General features: G+C 24.8%; 1 protein-coding gene across 1 annotated transcript in view; it reads left to right on the forward strand.

Annotated features, from left to right (window-relative positions):
* The window catches only part of LOC113471611 (polyketide synthase PksN-like), a gene marked incomplete at its 3' end in the record, with an annotated part of 18,052 nt that extends 15,053 nt beyond the window's left edge, over positions 1 to 2,999 (forward strand). Inside the window, exon 3 of the mRNA XM_026830900.1 lies at positions 2,268 to 2,999. Coding sequence (XP_026686701.1) covers positions 2,268 to 2,999 — 732 coding nt within the window. The remainder of the gene's footprint in view (positions 1 to 2,267) is intronic.
* Positions 3,000 to 14,256: the final 11,257 nt, after the last annotated feature.

Here is a 14,256-nt window from a genome sequence, read left to right on the forward strand (position 1 = left end):
TTCATTACCATTTGCACTGGAATATTTTATTTTATTATCAAAACCATCTACTTCACTGTGGGTTTGGATACGTTACTCTAAAAATAGTTTATTTAATAGTAATATTCAAAAATTAGATATTGATTTTTACGATAAACAAGGAAAAGTTTGTATTTGTATGAGAGGGCTATCTTCTCGTTCATTAAAAACTAATAATCTTTCAAAAGATTTTACTGCTTTAGTATATAAACCTATATGGGTTAGAAAAGATATAAAAATAGATATTAAAAAAAACAAAATAAAAAATCTTTCTAATTTTTCTATTTGGTCTAATCATTTTATTATATTATGTGATTTTAATAATAATTTTCAAAAAAATATCGATGAGGAAATTAAAAAAAATATACCACTTTCTAAATATTTTTATTTATGTATACAACAAGAATCTATTCAGGATATTTATACAACTGTTTCTTTGCACATTTTTAGAAAAATTAGAAATATTTTAAAATCTAAATTACAAGGGAATATTTTATTACAAATAGTATTCATTGAAAATGAAAAGAGTATGTTTTTAAATGGTTTATCAGGATTATTACAATCTGTAAACCGTGAAAATACTAAATTTCATGGTCAATTAATTGGATTAAGGGATTATGATGTTTCAAATTTATATTCGTCTAAATATATAGCTAGTATAATTTATTCTAATAGCGTCAATAAAATTTATGAAAATAAAATTCGTTATAGTTCTATTGGTCGTGAAGTTTTTAGCTGGAAAGAATTAAATTTTACTTCTGATGAGCGATCTATTTTTTCTCCATTAAAGGAAAATGGTATATATTTAATAACTGGAGGAAATGGGGGGTTAGGATTATTAATTGCTAAATTTATTACACATAAAATTAATAAAGGAGTTGTTATTTTATGCGGTAGATCATTTTTAAATAATAAAATTCAAAAAAATATCAATAATTTATCCATAAAAAATATTAAAATTAAATATTATTGTTTAGATATTAATAAAAAAATAGAGGTAGAAGAATTTATAAAAAATATTATTAATAAATATAATTTTATTAATGGAATTATACATTGCGCTGGATTACTTATGGATAATTTTATTTATAAAAAATCAAGTTCTGCAGTACTGAAGGTATTAGAGCCAAAAGTTAATGGAACTATTCACTTAGATGAAGCTACTAAAATTTTAAATTTAGATTTTTTTGTATTATTTTCATCTATTTCTGGTTCATTAGGTAATGCTGGACAGTCTGATTACGCTACAGCTAATTCTTTTTTAGATATTTTTTCAGATTATAGAAATAAATTAACTTTACAGAATAAAAGATATGGTCGTACTATTTCCATTAATTGGCCACTTTGGTCTAATGGTGGCATGAAAATGCAAGAATCTGTTAAGAATATGATGTTAAAAACTAGTGGAATTGTTGAAATGCCTGATATACAAGGTCTTAATATTCTTTACAAAGTTATAACATTAAATATTTCAAGAATAATGGTAATATACGGTATATCAAATCGAATTCGAAATTATTTAGAAGATATTAATAAAAAAAATATTGATTCATTATTTCAGGAAAATAAATCGTCATCTGAAATTAACTCTAATAATATAAACTATAATGAATTAAGAAATTGTATTTGTAAAATGTTATCTAAATATATTTCAAAATTAATGAAGTTTTCATTAGAAGATATTGAAAATGACGCTCAATTAAGCGATTATGGTTTTGATTCAATTACTTTTTCTGATCTAGCGAATAGACTAAATAGAAAATATCAACTGGAATTAACTCCAACAACATTTTTTGAATATCCTACTATTAATGCTCTTTCAAAATTATTAAGTGTTCAATATTATGATAAGTTTATTTTTAAATTTGGCTTAAAACAGAAATTTATAGATAAATCTGTAAAATTAGATAAAAAATTGGATGTATCTAATTCCATTGAAAAAAAAGAAAAATTATTATCTATTTATAATAATAAATTAAAAAATAGTCCATATAACTTATTGGATAATAAAATTGCTATTATAGGTATAAGTGGTTGTTTTCCAATGTCTCAAGATATTGATGAATTTTGGAAAAATTTATTATCTGGTAAAGATTGTATTAGTGAAATCCCGTTAAGTCGGTGGGATTGGAAAGCTATTTATGGTGACCCTAAAAAAGAAGCAAACAAAACAAATATTAAATGGGGAGGGTTTATTAATAATATTGATACTTTTGATGCTTCTTTTTTTAATATATCTCCTAGAGAAGCGGAACTTATGGACCCGCAACACCGTTTACTTATGCAATATGTTTGGAAAGCTATAGAGGATGCAGGTTATTCTCCAGGTAGTTTATCTGGTAGTAAAACTGCATTATTTATTGGTACTGCTTCTAGTGGATACGGTCAACTAATTGCAAATAGTAATTTTACTATTGACAGTTATAGTGCAACTGGTGTTATTGATTCCATTGGTCCTAATAGAATGAGTTATTTTCTTAATTTACATGGACCTAGTGAACCAGTAGAAACTGCTTGCTCTAGTTCACTTGTTGCTATTCATCGTGCTTTATCTGCAATATTAATTGGAGATTGCGAACAGGCAGTTGTTGGTGGTATTAATTTAATTGTTAGCCCAGAAACACAAATTAGTTTTAGTAAAGCTGGAATGCTTTGTGAGGATGGTAGATGTAAAACATTTTCTAATAAAGCTAATGGTTATGTGCGGGGAGAAGGTGTTGGAATGTTATTTTTAAAGAAATTGAGTTTAGCTGAAAAAGATGGTGATCATATTTATGGAGTTATTTGCGGAAGCTCAGAAAATCATGGTGGACGTAGTAGTTCTTTAACTGCTCCAAATCCTAAAGCACAAACCGAAGTTATTAAAAATGCATATATTCGCGCCAATATAAATCCTCAATCAATTTCATATATTGAAGCACATGGAACTGGAACAGAACTTGGTGATCCAATTGAAGTTAATGCTTTAAAATCAGCATTTAGTGATTTAAATAAAATTAATAATTCTGAAAAATTTATTAAAAATTCATATTGTGGAATTGGTTCTGTTAAAACTAATATTGGACACTTAGAATTAGCAGCCGGGATTGCTGGTGTTATTAAAGTATTATTACAAATGAAATATAAAACTTTAGTTAAAAGTTTACATTGTGATAAAATTAATCCGTATATTACATTAAAAAATAGTCCATTTTATTTATTGCATAATAACTGTAAATGGAAAAAATTACGTGATATTAATGGAAAAAAAATACCTAGACGAGCTGGTATTAGTTCTTTTGGTTTTGGAGGAGTTAATGCTCATTTAGTTATTGAAGAGTATTCTATAAAAAAAGAAGTATTTAAATATAAATCAAACTCTATGGCTTTAATTGTTTTATCTGCAAAAACTATAGAATCTTTAAAAGAATATGCTATTAGCTTAATAAAATTCATTACTATAAATAATGAAATATCTATTAAAAATAAAATTTATGATCATGATAATATATGTAAAATTTTGTCACACATAGTACATAAATATATTTCAAATATTTTAAATATAAATAAAAAAGAAATTAATTTTGATGATCAATTAAGTCAAATTGGATTAGATTGTATCTATGGTGCAATATTATTAGAAAAATTAAGTAAAAAATTTAGTATTGATATTTCGTTTAATATTCTTTTGAATGATCATTCAATTATATCATTTGTAAACGCAATATTATTAAATTATCCCAATTTATATTCAATTATTAATAAAAAATATAAAAAGACACAAATTTTAAATTTTAATAATCATTTTAAAAAAATTAGAAATGATATTAATTTATTTGAATTAGCATATACCTTACAGGTAGGAAGAGATCCAATGGATCATAGATTGGCATTAACTGCAATTTCATTTGATGAAATTTTAATAAAACTTCAAGCTTTTATTGATGATAGAATTAATGATTTTCAGGGATTATATTTAGGAAGAATTAAAGAAAATAAACGTATTTTTTCTATTTTTATAAATGATAAAGAAATTCAAGAGGCTTTAGAAAAATGGATGAAATGTGGAAAATTAACTAAATTACTGGAAATATGGGTATTAGGGATGAAAATTTCCTGGGAAAAACTTTATGGAGAATCATGTTTATACCCAAAAAAACCAAAAAGAATTTCTATACCTGGTTATCCATTTGCTAAAAAATCTTATTGGATAAAAAAAATAGAAAAAAATAAAATATATGATTCTGATTATAAAATTGCAAAAAAAATAAATAAATTACATCCATTAGTTCATGAAAATATTTCAACTTTCAAATATTGTAAATTTAGAACATTTTTAACAGGAAAAGAATTTTTTTTATTAGATTATTCAATTAATGAAACAAAAATATTACCCAATATAGTGTATCTGGAAATGGTTTGTGCGGCTACAGCTATTTCGAAAGATAATTATTATAAATCTTCTGATGTAATAGAATTTCATAATATTACCTGGATTAATCCCTTTGTTTTTAATACAGAAAAATATATTGAAATTCAATTGAATAAAAATATTAATAATACTATTAAATTTAAAATTATTAGTTATTCTACATTAAATAATTTAGATTCCTCAGAATTACAAATTCATAGTAAAGGATTTATATCTTATAATAATTATAATAAATATAACTTATCATATGTCGATATTAATTTAATATTAAATGAATCAGATATACAAAAATTTAACTCCGATCAATGTTATAATTTATTTAAAAAATTTAAATTAATTCATAGTCCAACTTATCGTAATGTTTATGAATTATATGTTTCTAAAAAACAAGTATTAGCAAAATTAATACTACCAAAAATAATGTCAATAACATTGAAAAAATATATATTACATCCTTCCATAATAGGATCAGCATTACAATGTATTATTGGTTTATATTTAGATAAATTAAATTTAACTTCCATAGAAAAAAATTATAAAGAATTATTATTATCATTTGTTATAGAGGATATTTATATATTTAATTCTTGTACAAAATTAATGTGGGTACATATATATTATGATTCTATAAATTTAGCTCAAGAAGATATAAAAAAATTAAATATTGATTTATGCAATGAAAATGGAATTATTCATATAAAGATTAAAGGATATATATCAAATAAATTTAATTTTGAAGATAAAGAATATAAAATTAATTATAATAATAAAAAAATAAATCAAAAAAATATTAATAATTCAATTAATTCCATATTAGATAAATCCGATAAAAATACTGATAAATTACTTTACGAAAAAACTATTGAGTATTTTAAAAAAATATTTTCCTCATTATTAAAGTACAGTACTGATGAACTTGATCCTAATGAAAATATAAATTCTTATGGAATTAATTCTATATCAATTATGGAGTTAAATATTATTTTAGAGAAAAAATTTGGCACCTTATCTAAAACATTATTTTTCGAATTTAATACATTAAATTCTTTGTCTAATTATTTTATATCCTCGTATCATTCTAAATTAATAAAATTATTTAATATAAAAAATAATATAAAAAAAAATAATATAAAAAAAAATAATATAAAAAAAAATAATATAAAAAATGATACCCAAATAAGTAATAGTGATGATACCCAAATAAGTAATAGTGATGATACCCAAATAAGTAATAGTGATGATACCCAAATAAGTAATAGTGATGATACCCAAATAAGTAATAGTGATGATACCCAAATAAGTAATAGTGATGATACCCAAATAAGTAATAGTGATGATACCCAAATAAGTAATAGTGATGATACCCAAATAAGTAATAGTGATGATACCCAAATAAGTAATAGTGATGATACCCAAATAAGTAATAGTGATGATACCCAAATAAGTAATAGTGATGATACCCAAATAAGTAATAGTGATGATACCCAAATAAGTAATAGTGATGATACCCAAATAAGTAATAGTGATGATACCCAAATAAGTAATAGTGATGATACCCAAATAAGTAATAGTGATGATACCCAAATAAGTAATAGTGATGATACCCAAATAAGTAATAGTGATGATACCCAAATAAGTAATAGTGATGATACCCAAATAAGTAATAGTGATGATACCCAAATAAGTAATAGTGATGATACCCAAATAAGTAATAGTGATGATACCCAAATAAGTAATAGTGATGATACCCAAATAAGTAATAGTGATGATACCCAAATAAGTAATAGTGATGATACCCAAATAAGTAATAGTGATGATACCCAAATAAGTAATAGTGATGATACCCAAATAAGTAATAGTGATGATACCCAAATAAGTAATAGTGATGATACCCAAATAAGTAATAGTGATGATACCCAAATAAGTAATAGTGATGATACCCAAATAAGTAATAGTGATGATACCCAAATAAGTAATAGTGATGATACCCAAATAAGTAATAGTGATGATACCCAAATAAGTAATAGTGATGATACCCAAATAAGTAATAGTGATGATACCCAAATAAGTAATAGTGATGATACCCAAATAAGTAATAGTGATGATACCCAAATAAGTAATAGTGATGATACCCAAATAAGTAATAGTGATGATACCCAAATAAGTAATAGTGATGATACCCAAATAAGTAATAGTGATGATACCCAAATAAGTAATAGTGATGATACCCAAATAAGTAATAGTGATGATACCCAAATAAGTAATAGTGATGATACCCAAATAAGTAATAGTGATGATACCCAAATAAGTAATAGTGATGATACCCAAATAAGTAATAGTGATGATACCCAAATAAGTAATAGTGATGATACCCAAATAAGTAATAGTGATGATACCCAAATAAGTAATAGTGATGATACCCAAATAAGTAATAGTGATGATACCCAAATAAGTAATAGTGATGATACCCAAATAAGTAATAGTGATGATACCCAAATAAGTAATAGTGATGATACCCAAATAAGTAATAGTGATGATACCCAAATAAGTAATAGTGATGATACCCAAATAAGTAATAGTGATGATACCCAAATAAGTAATAGTGATGATACCCAAATAAGTAATAGTGATGATACCCAAATAAGTAATAGTGATGATACCCAAATAAGTAATAGTGATGATACCCAAATAAGTAATAGTGATGATACCCAAATAAGTAATAGTGATGATACCCAAATAAGTAATAGTGATGATACCCAAATAAGTAATAGTGATGATACCCAAATAAGTAATAGTGATGATACCCAAATAAGTAATAGTGATGATACCCAAATAAGTAATAGTGATGATACCCAAATAAGTAATAGTGATGATACCCAAATAAGTAATAGTGATGATACCCAAATAAGTAATAGTGATGATACCCAAATAAGTAATAGTGATGATACCCAAATAAGTAATAGTGATGATACCCAAATAAGTAATAGTGATGATACCCAAATAAGTAATAGTGATGATACCCAAATAAGTAATAGTGATGATACCCAAATAAGTAATAGTGATGATACCCAAATAAGTAATAGTGATGATACCCAAATAAGTAATAGTGATGATACCCAAATAAGTAATAGTGATGATACCCAAATAAGTAATAGTGATGATACCCAAATAAGTAATAGTGATGATACCCAAATAAGTAATAGTGATGATACCCAAATAAGTAATAGTGATGATACCCAAATAAGTAATAGTGATGATACCCAAATAAGTAATAGTGATGATACCCAAATAAGTAATAGTGATGATACCCAAATAAGTAATAGTGATGATACCCAAATAAGTAATAGTGATGATACCCAAATAAGTAATAGTGATGATACCCAAATAAGTAATAGTGATGATACCCAAATAAGTAATAGTGATGATACCCAAATAAGTAATAGTGATGATACCCAAATAAGTAATAGTGATGATACCCAAATAAGTAATAGTGATGATACCCAAATAAGTAATAGTGATGATACCCAAATAAGTAATAGTGATGATACCCAAATAAGTAATAGTGATGATACCCAAATAAGTAATAGTGATGATACCCAAATAAGTAATAGTGATGATACCCAAATAAGTAATAGTGATGATACCCAAATAAGTAATAGTGATGATACCCAAATAAGTAATAGTGATGATACCCAAATAAGTAATAGTGATGATACCCAAATAAGTAATAGTGATGATACCCAAATAAGTAATAGTGATGATACCCAAATAAGTAATAGTGATGATACCCAAATAAGTAATAGTGATGATACCCAAATAAGTAATAGTGATGATACCCAAATAAGTAATAGTGATGATACCCAAATAAGTAATAGTGATGATACCCAAATAAGTAATAGTGATGATACCCAAATAAGTAATAGTGATGATACCCAAATAAGTAATAGTGATGATACCCAAATAAGTAATAGTGATGATACCCAAATAAGTAATAGTGATGATACCCAAATAAGTAATAGTGATGATACCCAAATAAGTAATAGTGATGATACCCAAATAAGTAATAGTGATGATACCCAAATAAGTAATAGTGATGATACCCAAATAAGTAATAGTGATGATACCCAAATAAGTAATAGTGATGATACCCAAATAAGTAATAGTGATGATACCCAAATAAGTAATAGTGATGATACCCAAATAAGTAATAGTGATGATACCCAAATAAGTAATAGTGATGATACCCAAATAAGTAATAGTGATGATACCCAAATAAGTAATAGTGATGATACCCAAATAAGTAATAGTGATGATACCCAAATAAGTAATAGTGATGATACCCAAATAAGTAATAGTGATGATACCCAAATAAGTAATAGTGATGATACCCAAATAAGTAATAGTGATGATACCCAAATAAGTAATAGTGATGATACCCAAATAAGTAATAGTGATGATACCCAAATAAGTAATAGTGATGATACCCAAATAAGTAATAGTGATGATACCCAAATAAGTAATAGTGATGATACCCAAATAAGTAATAGTGATGATACCCAAATAAGTAATAGTGATGATACCCAAATAAGTAATAGTGATGATACCCAAATAAGTAATAGTGATGATACCCAAATAAGTAATAGTGATGATACCCAAATAAGTAATAGTGATGATACCCAAATAAGTAATAGTGATGATACCCAAATAAGTAATAGTGATGATACCCAAATAAGTAATAGTGATGATACCCAAATAAGTAATAGTGATGATACCCAAATAAGTAATAGTGATGATACCCAAATAAGTAATAGTGATGATACCCAAATAAGTAATAGTGATGATACCCAAATAAGTAATAGTGATGATACCCAAATAAGTAATAGTGATGTAATGCAATTATCATTAACTTGGGATCCTATAATTATAAATTATAAAAATAATTCTTATTTAATGAATAGAAAATTATTAGTAATTGGAGCAAATTTAAAACAAAAAAAAATTATTCAATCTATTAATTCTTCTATGCATGAATTTTTTATAAATATTAATGAATCAGTTGATATAATTTCTTATAAACTAAGCAAATTAATTTCAAAAGGATATAAATTTGATCATATTATTTGGATTACTCCACAAATATCTAAAATAGATTTAATTAATTATCAAGATTTTGGAGTATTATTATTATTTAAATTTATTAAAGCATTATTGTCTCAAAAAATATATTCTTCTCAAAAATTAATATGGACTATTATTACTTATGCAACTCAAGAAGTATTTGATACTGATTTAGTTTCTCCTGGATATGCTAGTATACATGGATTATCCGGTGTTTTAGCTAAAGAGTATCCTTTTTGGGTAATAAATTTATTAGATTTAGAATTTAATACCAATCTAGAAAATATACTAGTAAATATACCAAAAAATATTACTAGCGGCGAAACAATTGCTTATCGAAATGGTCAATGGTTTAAGGGATATTTATGCTCTATTGTTAATTCAAATTTATCATCAAAACCAATTTATAAACAAAAAGGTATATATATAGTAATCGGAGGATCAGGTGGAATTGGAAAAGCATGGACTAATTATGTAATAAAAAAATATTCTGCACAAGTTATTTGGATTTGCAAGAGTAAATTAGATGATAATATTCAAAAAAAATTAGATAAATTCAAAAAAAATAATTCCTCAATACTTTATATTTCAGCTGATGCCTGTGATTTAACTTCTTTAAAAAAATCATTAACAATAATTAAAAAAACTTATCCAGTAATTAATGGTATTATTCATTCAGCGGTTAGCAGTGAATTTGATAAAAGTATTGAAAAAATGAGTATAAAACGTTTTCAATCTATTTTATCTATTAAGATTGATGCAAGCATTAATATCGCAAAAGTATTTAGCACGGAAGTATCAGATTTTATTTTTTATTTTTCCTCAATTGTTGCTATCGAAAAAAATGGGGGGATGAGCGGTTATTCCGCTGGAGGAGCTTTTGAGGATGCATATGCGATTTGTTTATCAAAAAAATTACAATGTTTTGTAAGAGTAATTAATTGGGGGCATTGGGAAATCGGCACAGGTAAAAAAATTTCTAATTTCGCTAAAATTAGATTAAAACAAAGTGGGCGTTTACCCCTAAAAGTATCTCAAGCAATGACATTTTTGGAAAACATATCTAATATTCCTCTCAAACAAATTATTGTTATGAGAGTTAGTTGTTATAAATCTCTTTTTTTATTTAATCCTATGAAAAGTTTAGTTATTTATCCAGATAATTTAGATATAATAAAATCATTTTCATCAAATTTTATATTAACTGAATCAAATAAAAAGATACAATTATTAAAAAATTTAAGTATATTTAATAACAAAATAATGGAAATAAAATTATTACCTCTTTTTGCTGGAATATTATTTTCTACAGGTTTTTTAGGAAAAAATAAAAATAATCATTGGAAAATATTAAAAAATATATCTAATAACACTCCAAAATTTTATGAAAAATGGTTAAAATCAAGTATTAAATTTTTAGAAAAATATGATAAAAAAAACATATCACAGTACTGAGAAAATTTAAATAATTTAGAAAAATTATGGGAATCTTGGAATATTTCAAAACAAAAATATTTTAATAACTCAAATTTAAAATCTGCTATTATTTTAGTAGAAACTTGTTTGAAATCATTACCACTAATTCTAAGTGGAAAAATTCGCTCTACTGATATTATTTTTCCAAATGCATCAATGAAAATGGTAAATGGTATTTATTGTAATAATTTAGTATCTGACTATTTTAACGAAATTTTAGCAAAAACAATAGTTTCTTTTATTAAATTACGTTTACAAAAAGAACCATTAGCTCGTATAAGAATTATTGAAATTGGAGCGGGGACTGGTGGAACTACTTCTATAATTTTACCGCATCTTCATCATTTTTATAAAAATATTTCTGAATATGCTTATACAGATATATCAAAAGCATTTTTATTTCATGCAGAAAAAAAATTTTCATCAAATTACTCTTATATTATTCCTAAAATATTTAATATTGAAAAACATTTTTCTGATCAAATGATTGAACCTGGTTCTTATGATATAGCAATTGCTACAAATGTATTACATGCTACTCGTAATATTTGTTTTACATTATCTAATGTGAAAGCTGTTTTACGAAAAAATGGTTTATTGTTATTAAATGAAATTAGTAAAAAATCTTTTTTCGCTCATCTTACTTTTGGTTTATTAGAAGGATGGTGGCTATCAGAAGATCAAAAAATCAGAATTCCAGATTCTCCAATTTTATGTTCTAAAAATTGGTATAAAATTTTAAGTCAAGAAGGATTTAATACCATTTTATTTCCAGCAGAAAATACACATAATTTAGGTCAACAAATTATAATCGCTAAAAGCAATGGAATAATTAAACAAAAAATATCAATGGAAAAAAAAATAAAAAACAATCAAGTAAAATCAATGTATAAGAATAAGAACCTTTCTTTAAAATCTATTACTTTGTATCTTAAAAAGATTATCGCAAAAGTATTGCATATGGATATTTCAAAAATAGATGCGCAAGAATTATTAGGAAATTATGGAATAGATTCTATATTAATTATTCAAATTACCAATAAATTACGTAAAGATTTTTCCAATATATCTAGCACATTATTATTTGAATATAAAAATATTTCTGAATTAGCTAATTATTTAATAGATAATTATAAAAAAGAATCACAAAAATTAACAAAAATAAAAATTGATAACGAAAAAAATGAAACAAAAGAAATAAAAATATCATCAAATATATTATATAAAAATAAAATAGATATTTGTGATAATAATGATATTGCTATAATTGGTATGAGTTGTCGTTTTCCAAAAGCAAATAATTTAAAAGAATACTGGGAATTATTAATTAATGGTAAAAATTGTATCACAGAAATTCCATCTTCTAGGTGGGAAATAGATAAATTTTATAATTCTGACGTAGAAGAAGCTATTAAAGAAGGAAAAACTTATTGTAAATGGGGTGGATTTTTAAATGGTTTTGATAATTTTGATCCATTATTTTTTAATATTTCACCTAAAGAAGCAAATATTATTGATCCACAAGAACGTTTATTTTTACAAACAGCATGGGAAACGTTAGAAGACGCTGGTTATACACGTGAACGTTTAGCGAAAGATTTTAATCATAAAGTTAGTGTATTTGTTGGGGTTACACGCACTGGTTTTGATTTATTTGGTCCTGAATTATGGAAACATGGTAGTACATTATATCCTCATACTTCATTTAGTTCTTTTGCAAATAGAGTTTCATATTTTTTAAATATACACGGACCAAGTATGCCAATAGATACAATGTGCTCATCATCATTAACCGCAATTCATCAAGCTTGTCAAAGTTTACTATCTGGTGAAAGTAAATTAGCAATTGCTGGTGGTGTTAATTTATATTTACATCCATCTAGCTATATTTTACTTAGTTCTCTTCGTATGTTATCTAAAGATGGAATATGTCGTAGTTTTGGAGAAAATGCTAATGGTTTTGTTCCAGGAGAAGGAGTTGGCGCTATATTACTTAAACCAATTTCAAAAGCAATAGAAGATAATGATAGAATTCAAGCAATTATTAAAGCAACTAATATTAATCATGGAGGAAAAACTAATGGTTATACAGTGCCTAATCCTAATGCTCAGTTTGAATTAATTAAAAATACATTAAAAAAAGCCAATATAAATGCAAGAAATATTAGTTATATTGAAGCACATGGAACTGGAACAGAACTTGGTGATCCAATTGAAATATCTAGTTTAGTAAAAGCTTTTAGAAATGATACAGAAGATAATAATTTTTGTGCAATTGGATCAGTTAAATCAAATATTGGACATTTAGAATCTGCTTCAGGAATAGCTGGTTTTATTAAAGTAATTTTGCAAATGAAAAATAAGCGCTTAGTTCCCACATTACATGCTAAAATAGCGAATCCAAATATTAATTTTTCTAAAACTCCTTTTTTCCTTCAACAAACATTAGTTAATTGGGTTAGAGAAAAAAATATTCCACGTATAGCTGGAATTTCATCATTTGGAGCTGGGGGTTCTAATGCTCATATTATTATTGAAGAATTTAAAAAAATTAAAAAATCATTTAATTTTTTATGTGAAAAAACATACATAATTATATTATCTGCTCGAAATGAAGAATCTTTAAAAAATTATATAAAACGTTTATATGAATTTACATTGCAAATATCTCACGAAAAATTATCAAATTTATCTTATACTCTTCAAATAGGAAGAGAAGCAATGGATATTCGTATTGCCTTTATAGTACGTTCTTTATCTGAACTTCAAAAAAAATTAAAAAAATGTTTAAGTATTCAAGATAATAATTACTCTTCTTTAGAAGAAGAGGAGAATATTTTTTATGGAAAAATAAAAAATTATAAAGATATAATTAGTATTTTTTATAATGATGTAACAATACAAGATACATTAAAAATATGGTTTCAGAAAAAAAAATATGAACGTTTACTTAAATTTTGGAGTAAAGGTATGAATATTGATTGGACAAAATTATATTCAGAAAAAAATATGTACCATTGTATTGCATTACCTACCTATCCATTTTTAGAAACTCCATATTCATTACCTTTATTTAATACTACATCTAATTTTTTAATATCTAATTCTAACAAAGTAATTGATATAAATTTTAATAAATTTAAGTATATTAATTTTAAGGATCATGGTAAAGGAATTTTTTCAATCAAATTTAATGATATTTGTAATATTAATGATAAAAATATAAATGAAAA

This window comes from Diaphorina citri, unplaced genomic scaffold (genome assembly GCF_000475195.1).
Source record: "Diaphorina citri unplaced genomic scaffold, Diaci psyllid genome assembly version 1.1 scaffold2685, whole genome shotgun sequence".
NCBI classification, from domain to species: domain Eukaryota; kingdom Metazoa; phylum Arthropoda; class Insecta; order Hemiptera; family Psyllidae; genus Diaphorina; species Diaphorina citri.